This window comes from Coregonus lavaretus, assembly GCF_964263955.1.
Source record: "Coregonus lavaretus genome assembly, chromosome: 6".
Taxonomy (NCBI): domain Eukaryota; kingdom Metazoa; phylum Chordata; class Actinopteri; order Salmoniformes; family Salmonidae; genus Coregonus; species Coregonus lavaretus.
In genome coordinates, this window is record NC_139993.1 from 29,957,721 (window position 1) to 29,979,320 (window position 21,600).

A 21,600-nucleotide genomic window follows, 5' to 3' on the forward strand; every position below is an offset into this window, starting at 1 on the left:
GTCTGATGAAACAGAAATAGAATGCTATGTTTGGAGGAAAAAGGGGGTTGCTTGCAAGCCAAAGAACACCATCCCAACCGTGAAGCACGGGGGTGCTTTGCAGCATCATGCTGTGGGGGTGCTTTGCTGCAGGAGGGACTGGTGCACTTCACAAAACAGTTGGCATCATGAGGAAGGAAAATGATGTGGATATATTGAAGCAACATCTCAAGACATCAGTCAGGAAGTTAAAGCTTGGTCGCAAATGGGTCTTCCAAATGGACAATGACCCCAAGCATACTTCCAAAGTTGTGGCAAAATGGCTTAAGGACAACAAAGTCAAGGTATTGGAGTGGCCATCACAAAGCCCTGACCTCAATCCTATAGAAAATTTGTGGGCAGAACTGAAAAAGCGTGTGCGAGCAAGGAGGCCTACAAACCTGACTCAGTTACACCAGCTCTGTCAGGAGGAATGGGCCAAAATTCACCCAACTTATTGTGGGAAGCTTGTGGAAGGCTACCCGAAACGTTTGACCCAAGTTAAACAATTTAAAGGCAATGTTACCAAATACTAATTGAGTGTATGTAAACTTCTGACCCACTGGGAATGTGATGAAATAAATAAAAGCTGAAATAAATCATTCTCTCTACTATTATTCTGACATTTCACATTCTTAAAATAAAGTGGTGATCCTAACTGACCTAAGACAGGGAATTTTTACTAGGATTAAATATCAGGAATTGTGAAAAAACTGAGTTTAAATGTATTTGGCTAAGGTGTCTGTAAACTTCCGACTCCAACTGTAAATGCAGCATTATGGATTTGCATAATTTCCCCTTTAGGGGATTGGTTTATAGGAACCCAATCTCTTTCAAAAGCAGGAAAAGATGGGTAAAGGTTATTTTTGCAGCAATGAAAGAGTCTCAAGCCTCGCCAATGTATCCAGCATTGAATAATATCACTATTCATGAATTCAACCCCAGGCAGGAAAAATCCATCTAACTCAACTATCTCATGACCCAACCATCTCACTCTTATCAATAAGATGGTTTGTGTCTCTCTCTCTCTCACTCTCTCTCTCTCTCTCTCTCTCTCTCTCTCTCTCTCTCTCTCTCTCTCTCTCTCTCTCTCTCTCTCTCTCTCTCTCTCTCTCTCTCTCTCACCCTCTCTCTGAGAAATAACCATGATGTATTTGTGTAAATATAACCCCTGTCATGATCAGTTTCCATTTCTCTATCACCTCTCCTTGATGCCACAGCGAGAGAAGATGTTTTCACAATCCTCTCTACTCTACCGCTCTCCCCTCCACTCTCACCTTCCCTCCTCTCTCCTCTCTTATCCATCTCCTCTGCGTATGCTCTCCCTGCCTCTCCCCTGGTGGGCTCTATGATTGGGGGTCATCATCACCTGTTCACGCGGTTCACACACACACACACACACACACACACACACACACACCGTCGCCCCGTCGGATGCAAGAGGACAAAGCCACAGCAGCTCCCACACATGTACCCTGTGTTTGATCCATTGTTCTGGGGGAGCACAATGCCCCATAAATAAACACACATGTATATGTGCATACGGGTACACACACACACACACACACACACACACACACACACACACACACACACACACACACACACACACACACACACACACACACACACACACACACACACACACACACACACACACACACAGAGATGTGCACACACAACATGCATACTGACAGGCACACACACATACAGTACACACACTCTCACACACCAACTGGGCATTTCACTCATTTGTAAAAGATCAGGGGCACAGAATTAGCCACAGCAGTTAGCTTCACATGATTATATTTTACTGTAACTCAAACATGATCAGACAAACAACGTTTTGTAATAATAGCTACCCAATATCCTTGTCATATTTCTAAACTGACTCTATTGGGAAATATGATGAAGCAGGAGTTGTAGTGAATCTACATTTGCAGAATAACTATAACAATAACAGACAAGCAGCATATTGTGGTACTGAATCCCAAACTGACATCCTTTACTGTTCTACTACCTCCTGTGACCATCATACACTCTTAGAAAAAAAGGGTTTCAAAATGGTTATTCGGCTGTCCCCATAGGAGAACCCTTTTTGGTTCCAGGTAAAAACCCTTTTTGGTTCCAGGTAGAACCATTTTGGGTATCATGTAGAACCCTCAGTGTAAAGGGTTGTACATGTAACTCAAAACAGTTCTACTTGGAGCCAAAAGGGTTCTATCTGGAACCAACAAGGGTTCTTCAAAGGGTTATCAAATGGGGACAGCCGAAGAACCCTTTAAGGTTCTAGATAGCACCTTTTTTTCTAAGAGTGTAGCTGGGGCCATTTCTAGTTTTATTACTCAATCAACTTAGGAAATGTATTGAAATTCAATTAAGAAATCAAAATAATCTTTATAGACAATAACAGCACAATACCAAATGACCAGTTGGATTTCAGTACATTTCCTGGATTGATAGTGTTGGGAGGGCATTGACCTATCGCAGCCCTGTTGTCCATCCCCATGGACCAATAGCCTATAACGTCTAAATCCCTGCACCAATCAAAAATAAATAAAAATAAAACAACAATGTCTGCTGAGAGACAGTGAGGTGAAAAATCTGAATGCTACTGGTCTGTATTCCCCCACCATTCAGCTTCCTGCCTCTCCCCTCTGTTTCTATTTCTACATTTGTTTCTCTCTCTCCTGCTCCCTCTCCCTCTCATCTATGTTTCTCTTTCTCTCTCTTTCTATCCCCTACCCATTATTTCTCCCTCTCATCTCTCTCTCCCTCTGTTTCTCTTTTTATATCACCTACCCCCATTACTCTCTCTCTCTCTCTCTCTCTCTCTCTCTCTCTCTCTCTCTCTCTCTCTCTCTCTCTCTCTCTCTCTCTCTTTCTCTCTCGCTCTCTGTTCAGTGTGTCTGCTGACTGGACAGTTGAGCTCCATGGAAACTGCTAATGAGTCCACTTTTTGGATCTTATCTCCCTCTGGCTGGCCGGCTCTCTCTCTGCTTGCATTGGGCTAGCTGTATTAGCTGCATCACTGATAACTATGGATGCGTCCCAAATGGCACCCTATTCCCTATAAAGTGCACTACTTTTGACCAGAACACTATGGGCCCTGGTCAAAAGAAGTGTACTATGTAGGGAATAGGTTGCTATTTGGGACACGGCCTATGTGGAGACCTGATCACTATCCATTGATCCTCAATCCATCCATTGGACCAACAAACAGAGGAAATAGAAGAGTAACAGAATCCAATATGGAGATCGCACTTGTAAACCTTTCATTATATTGACTAGTGCCATTTTACTCTTGTTGTTTCGAACAGTGAAACATGACTGAGGTGAAGGGTAATTGAAAAGCGATGAAAGCTTGTTTTAGAGGCCACAAGTATTAGAAACCAAATAAAAGCAAAAAGTCATGCAACCAAAAGCAACAACGCCAAACGGACTTTCCACAATACAAGAATGCAGCTAGCTGAAAGTAAATCAGGGCTAGACAATGCACTGCATATTTAGCAGGGGAAGTGTGTTTTTTTCTTGCTCCAAAACAGGATGTCTTTTAAAGCCAAACTTTTTAGGTTTTTTTTCAGAGGGATTCTTCTTCTTTTGCTGTCTGAGCATAGCGCCTCCTCTGTCCAGCCATGTGCCTTCAGGACCCTTGAACACACACACATGCGTGCACACACATAAGCACACACACACATCCATGCACACACTAACACACACACACCCTTTACTGATGCCCAGTGCAGGAGTTCAATTCTACCAGCCCCAGCCAAGTCCTTCTAGATCCCTGCTGTGCCCATTCCATAGAAAGGCCCCTCTACTCCTCTAGACTTTAGGAGTTGGTGCCCAGTTCCTTGCACACCCACTGCCAAGCCTTACTGGCACGGTTAACTACCCCCCTAAAAACGGATTAGTCAATGCTGCACTCCTAAATAAACATTATATTAAAAGGAAAGGGCGTAGGAAACCATCATACTCAAGCCACCACACCACTCCTTGGAAGTTGTGGGATCGTACGATTTTGGTTTCTCATTGGTTCTGGGAACGAAGCCATAAGTTGCCTGTCCGGTAAAACTGAATGTTTTTTAAAGGTTCTGAGAACGGAAGTGAACATTTAGCCTGTTCTGGGAACTTTTTAGGTCGCAGGGAGGTTCTGAGAATGTTTTAATATGGTTCTCTGAAAGTTTTCCTGGGAGGTTTTATTAACGTTCTGAGAACTGAAATTATAGGTTATTTGAAGGTAATTAAATAGCGTTCTGAGAACATTCTCTAAATGTTGTAAATGTTTTGAATGAAATGTAAAGGTTAATTTGAGTTTTCCTTAAAACTTTCACTGAACAGACTTTTAATAACACTGCTAGCTCAGTTTAACTGTTTTGAACTCCAAGCACAGATAAGACACATGGAAATTAATTTACTTAGGCATTAATCATGCAAACACAATTATTTTGTTATTGTGGCACAGCATCAGTGAGATTCAAACATATGATCTTCTGTTCTCTAGCCATGGAAGTAGTCCACTGGGCCACCAGAATGGAGCTGGCATGTGATGTTTTTTTATACTATTACAAAGCTGTTCATTTTTGTCTATTCAAACAGGCCCCATTTCAAAGGACACAAGCACTCATTAAGATCAGGTGTGGCCAATTAGTGGGCACGGCCAACACACCTGAACACACTTAACAAGATAGAGCAGTGGTCGCCAACTGGTCGATTGCAAAACATTTCTGTAAAAAACCCAAAGATAAAGCCTTGTGTTCCAATTTTTTTTATTTGTTTCGCGCTGTTGGTGATAGGTGCACTTGACTCAGCAGCCCTAGTACAGGGAAGGCAAAGTGTTCCAATTTTGAACCATTTAATGTGTCTGAAGGTAGAACACTGCCTACCCGGCAGGCCAAGAGTGCAAATCAAGTGCACTTATATGCCTACCGCTGGCCAATCAGATAGCTCAGATCACTGTGTCTGCACAGTTTCCTCGAGCCGTAAAAAGAAGCTTCGAACACACAGCAAAGTTGATACTGTGAGATTTCAAAACTTTTAAAACCATGACTAGAGAGAGACTCGAATACAGCAAAGAGCTGCTGTTTTTATAAGTAAGTTAATGTTTAAGTTGTTATTCAGCACTGTCAACAATTTTATAAGCCATAAAATGCGCATTCAACCTACTTCCACTCACACTACAACCAGCACTGCAGCTGCAATAATATTTCACTTTTGCTGGTCATAGGAGTAACAATATGAATTGGTGCATGAGGCAGAAATAATGCAGTGCGACTTGAGTTTCGCCATCAGCTGCTCCCTCCCCTCAGACTGACCATCAGATGCAGGCCATCAGTCTAGTAAAAAAAAAAGCTAATTATTATGCTCACTCAGCTGTGCCTCACATTTTTGTTGACGCTGAGAACGGAATGTATATGTTTTTAAATAACATTCTTAGAACTTTCTTTGAACGTTACTAATGTTTTCTTGTGTTTTTTATGGAAAGTTTTCTTAATGTTCTGAGAACATGACTTTAAATAGAACCATGAGGCAACCTGTAGGAAACGTTATGCTGAAGTACAGAAATTCGCACAGAACTATTTGAGAACATTCCCAATGTCAAACCAGTTGAAGAACGTTCATAGAACATTACCAAAAATCTAATTCAATGTAACCATATTTGAACTTTTAGGAAACGTTCTGTTAAAGTAATGAAATACCAAGAAAATAATGTTTTTTTGTTAAGTTCCTTAAATGTACTGAGAATGTTCCAAAGCCAAGCAACTATCCTGCACCATTCCCAGATAGTTGTGGGAAGGTTGTATGCAAAATAACCATAGGACAACTACGCTCTCACCAAGCTCTAAGAAACATATGGTTCTCAGAACGTTATGTGCTAGCTAGGTGGATCTTGAGCTCCATTAAAAACACCAACTACATACAAAATGTCTGAGATTAAAGTGATAAGAGATTCGGACGGCTAAGATATTTTCCAAATTCTCTGAGGGGTTGCCGTGACAACATTGGCACTACTACACTCTTCAAAGTGAAAATGTATTTGTACTTTCCAACGCTCCTGCACCCGATCCTGTTGTACTGTGAAACCAAAATAACTGCACCCAACAGCTGGATGCTCAGTGTCCCATCCACCCCTCAGTGTTCCCCCAGTGTCCCATCCTGTCCCCCTTCTTACCTTGAGGTGAGAGAGCTGTCTCCTGTCATCTTCCAGCTGCCTCTTCTTATTCTCAATCTCTGTCTGCCTCTTCCTCTTCTCCTGTTGGAGCATAAGGAAAACACTGTCAGTATGTGGGGAGAAGACATTTAATGCAAACCAACAGTAAAGAGTACGGATGGATGGAGTATGGAACTCTGTAGGTTCCTGTTCAAATATTATTTTTTTTAAACATACAAGAATGGTGTATAGGTATGAAAGACATGTGTACAGTTCTTATCTAAACATAAGAGAACAGACATGAACAACAAGACCCAGAGTTCTGGACATAAAACAAATATTACAAAACACGACATACAGAACAGGGACAGGTAGAAAGAAAAAGGGTACCCCCCCCCCCCCCCCCCCCTTATTCCACCCTATTCCCCTCCCGACTGCTCGAATGTCGGGGCCAGCACACGCTGCCCAAAGGTAGATTACAAAATGACAATTGAGAGTGCGTTAAAAAGTACAAATTCACAGCGCCGACTGGTCCAAGTAAGAGAGGAAAGGCTGCCAGATTTGATCAAATGTTGATAATTTATTGTTCAGAATATATCTAATTCTTTCTAAGTGTACAGTGTTTGCCAATTCGCTGAGCCATAATTTGGTAGAGGGCGCTTCCCTCCTTTTCCAAAACAACAAGATTATTTTTTTTGCCGAAATGAGACTGTAAGAGATGAGTTGTTTTTGGGAGTTGGTTAATCCGTTTAGGGAATCGGACACTCCCAGGATTATCAGAAGCGGGTCTGGGTCTATTGAAGTCTCCAGAACTTCAGAGAGGACCCCAAAAATTCCACACCAATAACCATACAGACTAGAGCATAGGGCAAAGCAGTGGAGTAGTGTACCCTGCTCAGCCTGACATTTATCACACATAGGGGATGTATCAGGAAATATCCTATGCAGTTTAGTTTTGGAATAGTGTAATCTGTGTAATACCTTAAATTGTATGAGACGATGTCTGGAGTTAATGGAGCAGGTGTGGATATACTCCAAGCTATCCTCCCAGTCTGACACCGAAATATCAGTCCCTAGTTCTTCCTCCCATTTTGCCTTAATGGCATCAGTAGAGGGTGCACTAACAGATTGAAAAGCGTCATATAGACGAGATATCAGTTTGTCTGAGGTGGGGCATATTTTTATGCATCCGTCAAACATGGAAGGTTTAGCATTCTCAAATGTTGGGAGGTGTTTTCTAACATAGTCTCTAATTTGTAGGTATCTGAAAAAGTTACTTCTGGGAAGGTTATAAGTTTCCCTCAGCGATTCAAAGGAAGCAAAGGTCCCTCCTATATATAAATCCCCTATGGTACTTAAACCCAACTCTCACCATCGCTCAAAGGTGTTATCAAGGTTAGAGGGGGCAAAGGAGGGATTCCTGGCAACAGGGAGCATGAATGATATTGGACTAAGCTCAAAGTGGACTTTAATTTGCTTCCAGATTCGGACTGTACTATGTATAATAGGATTGTTACGGTAAAGTGACATCTCCAGATTGACAGGTGACAAAATCACAGCACCAATAGAGAAGGGGTGACACTCCTCCCACTCCATGCTAAGCCAGCTGGATAGCGGGGGTGCGACATCCAGCAAAAACGTAACAGCGCGGAGGTTAGCGGCCCAATAGTAAAATATAACATTTGGGAGAGACAATCCTCCTTCCATCTTGGATTTACATAGGTGTTTTTTACCTATCCTGTGTGTTTTATAATCCCAGATGAAAGGATTGATAATAGAGTCCAGTTGTTTATGAAAGGATTTAGGTATGAATACTGGGATGTTCTGGTATAGGTAGAGCAGTTGTGGGAGGAAGACCATTTTAATGGCATTAATTCTTCAGAGCAGAGAAATTGGGAGAGTTCTCCAAAATGGTATGTTTGCCTTGAGATTATGCATCAGAGAAGGGAAATTCTCTTTAAATAGTAAGGAGTATTGTTTGGTAACTACAATTCCAAGGTAGATACATTTTTCTGAAGATAACTTAACTGGAAGATGTTCTAGCCAGGAGGTGTTTTGCAACCGTATGGGCATTAATTCACTCTTGTTCCAATTTATTCTGTATCCCGAGAAGGTACCAAACAAATTAATCACCTCAAGAATAGCTGGAATACTAGCTTGGGGTTCTGTTACATAGAGGAGAATATCATCTGCGTATAGGGAAATCTTATTTAGAGTATCTTTAGTATTATAGCCGTGTATTGCTGAATGAGATCTGATCGCTTGAGCGAGAGGTTCAATAATTAGGGCGAAGAGCATAGGCGACAGCGCAAAACCCTGCCTTGTCCCTCTGTGAAGGTTAAATCGGGGCGACAGTGATTGGTTAGTGAGTATTCTTGCACAGGAGTTCCTATATAAAAGCTGGATCCAATTTATGAACCCATCTCCAATATAAAATTTCTGTAGGACCTTGAATAGATAGGGCCACTCAACTTGGTCAAAGGCCTTTTCGGCGTCAAGAGATATAATGTCAAGGTCCATGTTAGGTAACCTCTGAGAATACATAATGTTGAAGAGGCGCCTGAGATTGAAGAATGAGTTTCTGTTAGGGATAAAGCCGGTCTGGTCCGAATGGACCAATTTGCCAATTATATATATATGCTAAGCCTGTTAGCCAGAGTTAGCCAGAGTTAGCCAGAGTTTTTGCTAAAATCTTTTGGTCTGTATTAAGGAGGGATATTGGTCTGTATGACCCTACCTCTTCCGGATCTTTACCCTTCTTATGTATAACTGTAATAAACGCCTCATCCAAAGTAGATGGGAGAGCTCCATCCTCATTGGCCCGAACCAACATTTTGTGCAGGTAGGGAGAGAGCATGTTGCTGAATGTTTTATAGAATTCACCAGGGTATCCATCTGGGCCCGGGGTCTTGCCACTCTTTAGAGATTTAATTGTTTCTCTAATTTCTTCAAGAGATATTTCCTTATTCAGGAAGTTAGAGTCTTCCTGGTTCAGGGCAGGAAGATTACAGTCCTCCAAAAAGTTTTGCCTAATTAAGGGATTAGGATCCGCTTTAGATGTATATAGAGTCTCATAAAACTGACGGAATCTGTTATTGATGTCTTTGGGGGAGGAGAGTAATTCCCCAGATGCAGATTTAACTTTGTGAATCATTCGGTCACTCACATTTTTTCGAAGTTGTCTGGTGAGTAATTTGTGTGGTTTGTCACCAAACTCAAAATATTTTTGCTTGGCATAGAGAAAAGATTTAGAAATTTTAGCCGAGAGGATCTGATTGTATTAAAATTTTTAAGACATAATTTTTTTGTTTCTCCATAGATGGATGTCTAGCATTCTCCCTATCCAGTAAGTGAATTTGTCCCTCCAGTTCTACCAATTTTTTTCAGTTTTGCCTACTCCTGGCAGTCTGAAAGGAGATGATACAGCCTCTCAAATAAGCCTTCAGCGTTTCCCACAATAATGCTGGGGAAGTCTCTGTGTTGTCGTTGGTATCAAAGAAAAATGTAATTTGGTCTTTAAGATGTTCACAGAATGTTGGTTCTGTGAGGAGTTGAGGATTCAACCTCCAGACCCTCTCGTTTGGTACGATGTCACCCAATCTCAGGGAGAAGGTGAGTGGACTGTGGTCAGAGATTATAATATCATGATATCTCACATTACAGGTATAGGGGAGTAGTTTAGCATCAACCAAAAAGTAGTCAATTCGAGTATATACATTGTGAACATGAGAGTAAAAGGAGTATTCCCTACCCGTAGGATTAGAGATCCTCCATATATCAAATAAGTTCGAATTTTTTATGTAGGTATTCAAGAATTCGCTTGAATAGGAGGTAGGGGTTCGCCGGGTAGAGGATCTATCCAAATATTGGTCTAGTACACAGTTAAGGTCCCCTCCAATGACCAGATTAGTATGGGAGATATCTGGAATCAGGGCAAGGACTCTTTTGAAAAAAGAGGGGTTATCAATGTTTGGCCCATAGATATTTAGTAGAGTTACAGATGTAGAATGGATCTCTCCTATTACGATCACATAACGACCCTCTTTATCCACAAGTGGTTTTATGTAGAAAGGGAATTCCTTTCCGTACCAGAATCGCTGTGCCTCTCGTTTTGGCAGAGAAGTTAGAGTGATACACTTGCCCCACCCACTTACATTTAAGTCTGTTATGAGATTTGTTTTTCAGATGGGTTTCTTGCAAAAATATAATATCAGACGAAAGTGCTTTCAAGTGGGCTAGGACCCTGCCTCTCTTAATTGGTTCGTTTAAACCCTTGACATTCCAGGAAGTGAATGTAAGTCCCGCCCTCCTCTCATTTGTAGTTCCTATGGTGGTCTGCATAACATGTAACTCACTAAAAAGGTAAGAAAGCGCACCAAACCATCACGATCAGCATATGTAGCACCTACACCCGAGCAGTATCCAACCCACCCCTCCCCCCCCGCAAGCACCTTTACTCTCCACCCTGTTCCCCTACTTTCCCCAACCTTTACCCCCCCATCAACCCACATTTAACAGGCATACACACATAGGACAGAAAAAAATATGAAAATAAAAATAACAAACACATTGTCTGGCCGATGCCAAAAAAGCACGGCGCGACCTCGAACAAGAGGTAAAACAAAAATAAAATCCCAACTATACGCTCACCTCTCACTGTCCTAGAACTTCTACTAACATATGAACTGAGGAGGCTCCCGCACTTAAAGTGTTCAATTAGCATTTAATAAACCTAAACAGAATAAGTTGCAACTTAAACATATTGCGCACTTAAGGTTCATCTTGGGTCAATCCCTGAGATAAGCAAGATGTATCATCACAATATTCTATTGCTAAGCAATGCCGGTCTAAACATAAACCATCAGTAACCGACATAGACAGCAGTACAGTTACATATTGTGGGTTAGGAGATGGGAACAAGGATTTTGATAAATTGAACGTACCCCCCAATCAAAAAAATAAAAATGTAAAAAATAAAAATAAAATAAATAATAATACATTATTTTAAAATAATTTTAAAAAATAGTGATTTATATATACATATGTGCACACATACACATATACACATCCACACACACATACATACATGTGCATACCTGCATACATACACACACACACATACACGTGCGTATATATATACGCACACACACACACATACACACGTATACACACACACATACATACACACACACACCCAAAAAAATATATACATATAAAATAAATATTCTTAAATATATACATACACACGCATACACACATACATCCATACACACACATCTACATACACAAACATTCATACCCCAGAATAATAATCTATACTAATTTAAAATATACACATATATAATACTAAAATGCTAAGAGAAAATAATAATAAAGTACAAATAATAATTATTCTATGTACGCACACCTACACAGACACAAGCACCACGGAGGGCTGGTGGGAATCAAATCGTGAGAGCGGGCCAGGCTATGACAAGGGCAGAACAGCACAAAGCATCAACTTGCTATCCAGGTGTCTGCGTCTGCCCCTTCCCAACCATCACCCCCGGACCCCTGCAAGCAATAAATACATGGTATGGTAATAGGAATAATGTAAGAATTGAAAAATAAATAACGAAACAAAACAAAAATGGGGGAATATAAGTATATCCATCCGAAAGTGTCAATGATCCGACCTGGAAGGCCTCCCAAACAGGCATCGCTCTAAACCCAGTCAGAATGAAAGTGAAATTAACGTTAAGTGAGAGCTCTGACCGCCCTCCATTGGTCAGCTCATCGTATTACATGTTCGGTAGCCCTTGCTGAGACGGTTTAATACGGTTTCACCTGTTATGGTATGGTATGGATTCGAGTCCATGAGCAGACCCTAACACACAATGACAAGGCACTCTAACCTGTACGGGGGATTGGCGTATATTCCCGGATAAACTTCTCTGCGTCCAAAACCGAGGAGAGCCAAATCTTCTCCCCGGAAGGCGGGGTAATTCTTAGTCTTGCAGGGAAGAGCAAGGCTGGGCGAAGATGGAGTTTGTAGAGTTTGGTCATGACATCTCTGTAGCCAGCACGGTGCTTTGCCACATCGGGTGCATAGTCCTCATAGACACGAAAGGGGTGCCCTTTATGTAACAGGTTGCCCCTCATTCGAGCCTCGCGCAGGATAAGATCCTTGGTCTTGAAACTGTGACAACAGATGATTTCTGGGCGAGGACGCTGGCCCGGTCCAGGCACTGGGACAAGGGCGCGATGTGCACGGTCCAGTAGAGGATCCGACGCCAAAACATCCGGTCCCATTGCATCCTTCAGTAGCTTGGCGAAGAAGTCGGTGGGGCGAGAGCCCGCCTCCACCCCTTCTGCCAGACCCACAACGCGAAGGTTATGACGCCTGGATCTGCCCTCCAGGTCGACCACTTTCACAGAAAGCCTCTGCACATTATCCTGCAATGACGTGCATAGCTTCTGTAACTCGTCGATCCTACCAGCGTTGAATTCAGAAGCTTTCTCAAGGTCCACAATACTCTGGCCCTGCGAAGCGACCGTTCGAATGGTGCTCTCGATTTTAGTGTCCAGTTCAGCAATAGTAGCCTTAAGATCCTCCGCTATAGCAACACGTAGTTCTCCCAAAGCCCGGGTAAGTTCTGTAAGTGTCACGTTGTTACCTGTGCCTTCCGCCATGTCTGTCTCGTTGTTTGGTGGGGAGTAGGCCTCTGATGTGGATTTATTGTCCTTTGGTCGCTTATTACTAGGCATTTTCACATAGAAAGTTACAATATTGTATTAGAAAGAAAAGTTTGTTGTAACAAGTGCAATAAAGTAAGTTAGGTTAGATTATTTCGCAAAAAAGTTGCGGGAGCCTCTCACACATAGCCGTTCACTCCAACATGCTAGCTCCGCCCCCGGAACTCTGTAGGTTCCTAAGTAAGTTGTAGAAAAGTGCTAGGAACAACATGATGGAGGGTTTGATTCCTGCATGGGCCAAATATGCGGAGTCTATATTGCATTTGCATTGACATCCCAATCCCTTAGATTGCCTTTATTGTGGCCTCTAACGGATATACTGTATCCACATCCACTTTTGCATGTGTGAAAGCCCTTTATGGTGTGTATGGAGGTACTTGACCATATTGTATCATTATCAGTTGGATGTTTAGAACGACTGTAATTTAGCCTTGTTTGTAAGTTGTTTGTACAGAAATACACAATCATTTGTATTATCTCTTGTATTTACAGAGACGCTACTATGTCCAGACTGTCTACTCAATCTCCTCAGTAAATACAATCTACCACAGATCATAACAATAAAGAAATGAAAGGTCTTCACTTTTAGAAGAACCACACCCCTGGCAAAGGCCCTGTGGCTGAAGTGGCCGACTACAGAGATATGCATTACAAGGCCATTTCCCCCTACTAAGTACAGAGGAAACTGTAGACACTCTCCTCCTAAAGAGCTCTTAATTGCAACAATTACAGACTTCAGCATGTGCTAGGTCATTGACTATAGCTCAGCCTTCAACACCATAGTACCCTCCAAGCTCATCATTAAGCTTGGGGCCCTGGGTCTGAACCCCGCCCTGTGCAACTGGGCCCTGGACTTCCTGACGGGCCGCCCCTCCAGGTGGTGAAGGTAGGAAGCAACACCTCCACGTCGCTGATCCGCAACACAGGGGCCCCACAAGGGTGCGTGCTCAGCCCCCTCCTGTACTCCCTGTTCACCCATGACTGCGTGGCAACGCAGGCCCCCAACTCAATCATCAAGTTTGCAGACGACACAACAGTAGTAGGCCTGATTACCAACAATGATGAGACAGCCTACAGGGAGGAAGTGAGGTCCCTGGCGGAGTGATGCCAGGAAAAATAACCTCTACCTCAACGTCAACAAAACTAAGGAGCTGATCGTGGTCTTCAGGAAACATCAGAGAGAGCACACCCCTATTCACAACGACAGGAACGCAGTGGAGAAAGTGAAAAGCTTCAAGTTCCTCGGCGTACACATCACTGACAATCTGAAATGGTCCACCCACACAGACAGTATGGTGAAGAAGGCACAACATTTAAATTGTGCAGTCTGCAGCACTGGCCTTGGCTAGGTCTTTCTGTAGGTTTTGCTCATGCAGCATTATTGAAAAGGGACAGAATGAAATTGAAAGACTGAGAGGAGCGAGAGAAAGAGAGATTGAGAGATTGAGAGAGAGAGAGATAGAGAGAGAGATAGAAACAGGATAGAGAGGTAAGGCAGAGAAAATAAATGAGGCAGAATCTTTAAAGATCGATTGGGGTGTGTGTGTGTGTGTGTGTGTGTGTGTGTGTGTGTGTGTGTGTGTGTGTGTGTGTGTGTGTGTGTGTGTGTGTGTGTGTGTGTGTGTGTGTGTGCAGATCGATTGGTGCATTAGAGACTGCATTACCCCTTTCTGTACCTTACTAAAACCAAAAAACCAAAGAACCAAATGGCGGGAAGTTTGAGTGTGTGTGTGATAGGGTGTTGTGTGTGTGTGTGTGGGTGTGTGTGGGGGTGTGTGTGTGGGACAAAGATATAGAGAGAGAAGAATGAGAGGGGAGAGAGAGAGTAGAGAGAGTTGGGGGGTGTCTTCGGAGGAAGACGCTGAAAGACATGGGTTTAGGGATTAAAGTTTTTATTTCTCCTTCCCAGTCAGTTGGCATTAATGATTCAAGCCTCTAAAGAGGAAAGCTCAGGATACGCTCATGGAATGCTCGAGACGGAAATTAAAGTGGAGCAGGAAATCTCCCATCAAATCCATCAAACCAAAACCAGTCCATCTACTACTGTATATAAGCATATTAATTGCAATCGTTTCGCTGCTCGGTAATGTCGGAGTGTGCTGTGTAGATTATACTGTATAGTAAGTGTTTTGGCGGTGAGAGTGTAACGGTAGTGTACCACATGTGGCAGGAGGATCTCATCACTTACCGCTATAGCCTGGAGCCTCTCCTGCTGTGACAGCCCCTCAGACATCCTGCCAGAGAGAGAGAGAAAGAGAGAGGGGGGAGGAAGAGAGGTAGGGGGCAGGGAAGAAAGGGAGGGAGGGAAAGAGAGAGAGCTGAATTAGGCCGATAACCGCTAATGATCAAAATCCAGAAAAGAGCCGTTAAATTCTATAACCACTTAAAAGGATTGCGATTCCCAAACCCTCCATAACATAGCCATCACCTACAGAGAGATGAACTTGGAGAAGAGTCCCCTACAGTGAGGGAAAAAAGTATTTGATCCCCTGCTGATTTTGTACGTTTGCCCACTGACAAAGAAATGATCAGTCTATAATTTTAATGGTAGGTTTATTTGAACCTTGAGAGACAGAATAACAACAAAGAAATCCAGAAAGACGCATGTCAAAAATGTTATAAATTGATTTGCATTTTAATGAGGGAAATAAGTATTTGACCCCCTCTCAATCAGAAAGATTTCTGGCTCCCAGGTGTCTTTTATACAGGTAACGAGCTGAGATTAGGAGCACACTCTTAAAAGGAGTGCTCCTAATCTCAGTTTGTTACCTGTATAAAAGACACCTGTCCACAGAAGCAATCAATCAATCAGATTCCAAACTCTCCACCATGGCCAAGACCAAAGAGCTCTACAAGGATGTCAGGGACAAGATTGTAGACCTACACAAGGCTGGAATGGGCTACAAGACCATCGCCAAGCAGCTTGGTGAGAAGGTGACAACAGTTGGTGCGATTATTCGCAAATGGAAGAAACACAAAATAACTGTCAATCTCCCTCGGCCTGGGGCTCCATGCAAGATCTCACCTCGTGGAGCTGCAATGATCATGAGAACGGTGAGGAATCAGCCCAGATTCTCAATGCAGCTGGGACCATAGTCACCAAGAAAACAATTGGTAACACACTACGCCGTGAAGGACTGAAATCCTGCAGCGCCCGCAAGGTCCCCCTGCTCAAGAAAGCACATATACAGGCCCGTCTGAAGTTGGCCAATGAACATCTGAATGATTCAGAGGAGAACTGGGTGAAAGTGTTGTGGTCAGACAAGACCAAAATGGAGCTCTTTGGCATAAACTCAACTCGCCGTGTTTGGAGGAGGAGGAATGCTGCCTATGACCCCTTGAAAACCATCCCCACCGTAAAACATGTAGGTGGAAACATAATGCTTTGGGGGTGTTTTTCTGCTAAGGGGACAGGACAACTTCACTGCATTAAAAGGACGATGGACGGCGCCATGTACTGTCAAATCTTGGGTGAGAACCTCCTTCCCTCAGCCAGGGCATTGAAAATGGGTCGTAAATGGGTATTCCAGCATGACAATGACCCAAAACACACGGCCAAGGTTAATCCCATAGAAAATCTGTGGAGGGAGCTGAAGGTTCGAGTTGCCAAACATCAGGCTCGAAACCTTAATGACTTGGAGAAGATCTGCAAAGAGGAGTGGGACAAAATCCCTCCTGAGATGTGTGCAAACCTGGTGGCCAACTACAAGAAACGTCTGACCTCTGTGATTGCCAAAATGGGTTTTGCCACCAAGTACTAAGTCATGTTTTGCAGAGGGGTCAAATACTTATTTCCCTCATTAAAATGCAAATCAATTTATAACATTCTTGACATGCGTTTTTCTGGATTTCTTTGTTGTTATTCTGTCTCTCACTGTTCAAATAAACCTACCATTAAAATTATAGACTGATCATGTCTTTGTCAGTGGGCAAATGTACAAAATCAGCAGGGGATCAAATACTTTTTTCCCTCACTGTAAGTAAGCAGAATGTGGCAGAATACCTGACCACTGTGACTGATCCAAACTTAAGGAAAGCTTTGACTATGTACAGACTCAGTGAGCATAGCCTTGCTATTGAGAAAGGCCGCCGTAGGCAGACCTGGCTCTCAAGAGAAGACAGGCTTTGTGCAAACTGCCCACAAAATGAGGTGGAAACTGAGCTGCACTTCCTAACCTCCTGCCAAATGTATGACCATATTAGAGACACATATTTCCCTCAGATTACAGAGATCCATAAAGAATTCGAAAACAAACCCAATTTTGATAAACTCCCTTATCTACTGGGTGAAAAACCACAGTGTGCCATCACAGCAGCAAGATTTGTGACCTGTTGCCACAACAAAAGCGCAACCAGTGAAGAACAAACACCATTGTAAATACAACCCATATTTATGTTTATTTATTTTCCCATTTGTACTTTAACTATTTGCAAATTGTTGCAACACTGTATATATACATAATATGACATTTGAAATGTCTTTATTCATTTGGAACTTCTGAGTGTAATGTTTACTGTTAATATTTATTGTTTATTTCACTTTTGTTTACTATCTACTTCACTTGCTTATGCAATGTTAACATACGTTTCCCATGCCAATAAAGCCCTTAAATTGAAATTGAGAGAGAGAGAGAGAGAGAGAGAGAGAGAGAGAGAGAGAGAGAGAGAGAGAGAGAGAGAGAGAGAGAGAGAGAGAGAGAGAGAGAGAGAGAGAGAGAGAGAGAGAGAGAGAGAGAGAGCGAGAGAGAGAGAGAGCTGGTTAACTTATCTAACAAGAAACCCACAAGACAATTGGCCGTGAAGACATAATTCTGAAGACATAGCCAGTCTTATAGTTTGTGGTCTTGGATCCTATGGGTCTCTTTGCATTTGAAACATGTTGATATGTATGGGAAAGGCCAAGTTGCATTCCTTCCCCCCCTGGTTACCTTAATTACAAACTATTAACTTCATTTCACAAACAGGCATTAACAAACATCTCCCTCCCTCTCCTTCTCTCTCCACTGAATTAAAACACACAGAGGTAACCCAATGTTGCAAAAGCATTGATTCAAATGAATACCAGACAGTAAGACCTAATAAATTGAAAGGAGAAGGATATATTATATTTTTCACTGCATGTGACAAATAAAACATGAAACACACGCACACACACACTTACACAGAGAGAGAAGAAAGAGAGAGAGAGAGAGAGAGAGAGAGAGAGAGAGAGAGAGAGAGAGAGAGAGAGAGAGAGAGAGAGAGATCTGTTTTTCATCCTCCCATCTCATTGACAGTTGTAATATCTAATGCCTGCCTGTCAAGCATTTTACTAGAGAGGAAACATATGTATGCGTCTATGCTTTCATACCTGAGGAATTCAGAGCATTTGCAGATCAGCTTTCCAACACACATTCTTTCCTGGATACACTCCTAGTCATCCTGTATATGCAATACTGTATGGACTATAGCTGAATTAGGGCCGTTCAATTAGTTCACATCACTGACCCCTGAATAAAAAACAAATACTGTAGCAAAGAAAGTAACACCTTGTGCAAAGGACTCAATAGGTGGAATGAAGCCCAAAAATGACGACCACACAAATCGCTAATCATTGGCAACAGCACGACTTATCACTACCCACACAAGTTCTTTGACTTAAGAAAAACATAAAAGATATGACCAACACCTTAAAGAAAGTACTGACTTATCAAATAGATACCATGGATAATTCTGTAGAACGTCCACCTTATATTTCCTTATTTTTATATCTTTTTGGGGAAATAAGGATGCACATGAACAGTCACCAATCACCACACGAGAGAATTCCATTTATTTTATGAAACAGGATGAAAGAAATGAGAACAAGGGTCATTGAACAAAGAAAATATTGATGTAATATGCTGTAGGCCTATTGTTGACAATGTTTCACATTCGCATGCCTGGCTAATTGATTCCAGATATTCAGGCCACAAAAATGTACTGCCGCATTTTCACACAGTCATACACAATAAAACACATTAACACACAGTGAATGCCATATGGTCCCACTTTACATGAAGTGCCTTAAAACCTATGTACAGTATTTACCTGGTACTGTAGTTACATACGTAGGTATAGTGTAATTACAGTGTAAGTAGGCTACAACTGTTGTCCTGTTTGCGGTTTGTGTTATTAGACACATTTGAATCCTTATATGCATTATATTTGTAAGTAAACTCAAATGAATTGTGGCCAAGTCTACCCTTACATCAGAACTATTGTTAAAGATTGCCAAACCATAAAGTGTGGATATCACACCAGGGCCATTTCATCAGAGCTAGTCAGGATTGGTCCTCTCTCTGGCCAGTTTGAGTTTGGACCTGGATTCATTTGTCTCCTCCAGGTTCCAGAGGATTGAGCTGCCATGCCTCTTGTGCAGCAGCCCTTATCTCTACGCTCCAGTTCTCATCTCTGATAGGTCAGTGTAAGAATACTGGAAGAACAGCCTCTCCTTGACCTTTCAACCCCAGAGAAAGGATAACAAAAGGACAATCTAGCTCAAGTAGCAATGGCCAGTAGCTTAGTGGTAGCTTAGTAGAAGAGGCAAGGACCGAGTTGAGTGAGTGCACTACTCAAGAGCCCTCATCTAAAAGAACGATCAACAACCGCAGTAATGCGTTGTCACTCTGGGTTTAGTGTGCTAGCCAAGATGTCCGACACTGTAATGACATAATTAGATAAATAACAGTAAGACAAGTTGAGCGTGAAATAGGGCGAGAGACAAGCTGAGGCTCAAGCTGGCTCAATATAAGCTTTTTTCACAACAGTTTTTTTGGTGGGGAGGGTGAAAATTTAGGAATTCTTTCCTGGAGGAGACTGCAGGGAGCATCCAACGAGAACTCAGGATGCAAGGCTGCCAATGTTTCCCCTCGCTTTCTCCACAGGCAGGTTACAAAAGCCCTCTGAAAAACTGCCAGACTTCCAATACCAGAATATGACATCAAAACCAGTGGAGAATAATGTGTTATGAAGTCACGGTAGGGGAAACCTCAAGCTGCACACAGTGTCTCTCCCTCTACAACAGGGACAGTGACATTTCATGTGCACTTACAATGCCTCACACGCCGTAATGACTGACCGCACGTCTCCTGGAAGGTCACAAGACAGACAACCCGTCTGAGAAGCCTCAGAGCTCTGTATCAGAGCACGCTCCGATGGGAGAGGAGAGGAGAGATATGTATGCATCCCTCCCAGACACCACCACCACTACCAGCACCACTAGCACCATTCCATCCCAGACTGGGGGTGTGCTGGTCGGGACCTCCCCCCCTCTGATAGCCCCGTTTGAAAGATGAGACACACGGCATGCCATGAGGGAACGCAGGAATGCCTGGCCTCCGCTACGGCCCTACCCCGCCGGCCCCGACAACCCCTGCCGCCCCAACATGTGTTTCCCATCCCCCAGGACCCCCCCCCCCCCCCCTCCCCCCTATATAACACACACCACCTGTAAAAATATAATGCGTTTTTCAGGGCTCCTAAGTGAAATATGCTTGGCTGCTTGGCTTACAGTGGAGAATGGTGTGAGAAGCTGAGGGGTAAGCAGAGAAAGCGGAGAGCGGGTGGATATAATTCACAACCAGGGCCTTAAGGTGAGCCAGCAGAACTCAGCTTAGGACCATGTCTACCAGACATTTGGATTCGCGTAGATACTATGTCTCGGGGGCAAAATGCTATTAGCGTAGCTCATCTTGGATGCTACGCTAGGCTAATGCTAATGCTATGTGTGGCTGTGACTGCTGGGCCCGAGTATGCAGAGTTCAGCAGAGCTGCATCATGTATGGGCTATTGTCTGGGGGAAAATGCCTGCTTTCTGCTGTGTGCCCAGTCAGCAGCTTTGGGCTAACAGGTCAGAGAGGAGAGAGAGAGACAGGACAGGACAAAGCCATGTGCTGGCCACCATGGCTGCTGACTTATCTGAATGCTACATATAGCACCCTCTAGGACACTGCATAAACAATGCTAGCATACACACAGCGACACATGCTTTACACCTATGCCCCAGCCCCAGCCCCTCCCCCAGCTAGGCCAAATCCAAATCTGTATAACCTATACACATATAAGTAAAGGCTACCCACCAATAAGTAAAGGCTATCCACCAATAAGTAAAGGCTATCCACCAATAAGTAAAGGCTATCCACCAATAAGTAAAGGCTATCCACCAATAAGTAAAAGCTATCCACCAATAAGTAAAGGCTATCCACCAATAAGTAAAGGCTATCCACCAATAAGTAAAGGCTATCCACCAATAAGTTAAGGCTATCTACCAATAAGTAAAGGCTATCCACCAATAAGTAAAGGCTATCCACCAATAAGTAAAACCTATCCACCAATAAGTAAAGGCTATCCACCAATAAGTAAAGGCTATCCACCAATAAGTTAAGGCTATCTACCAATAAGTAAAGGCTATCCACCAATAAGTTAAGGCTATCTACCAATAAGTAAAGGCTATCCACCAATAAGTTAAGGCTATCTACCAATAAGTAAAGGCTATCCACCAATAAGTAAAGGCTATCCACCAATAAGTAAAACCTATCCACCAATAAGTAAAGGCTATCCACCAATAAGTTTAGGCTATCTACCAATAAGTAAAGGCTATCCACCATTAAGTAAAGGCTATTCACCAATAAGTAAAGGCTATCCACCAATCTGTACAGGCTATGCTCAGAGGTTTG

The 21,600-nt window shown here is 42.8% G+C and overlaps 1 protein-coding gene across 1 annotated transcript in view; it reads right to left on the minus strand.

The window, feature by feature from the left end:
- The window catches only part of LOC311131634 (paralemmin-1-like), a 66,086-nt gene that overhangs the window by 23,742 nt on the left and 20,744 nt on the right, over window positions 1-21,600 (minus strand). The window contains exons 2-3 of the mRNA XM_084164722.1: window positions 15,093-15,138; window positions 6,191-6,271 (exon numbers count right to left, since the gene is read on the minus strand). Coding sequence (XP_084020848.1) covers window positions 6,191-6,271; window positions 15,093-15,138 — 127 coding nt within the window. The remainder of the gene's footprint in view (window positions 1-6,190; window positions 6,272-15,092; window positions 15,139-21,600) is intronic.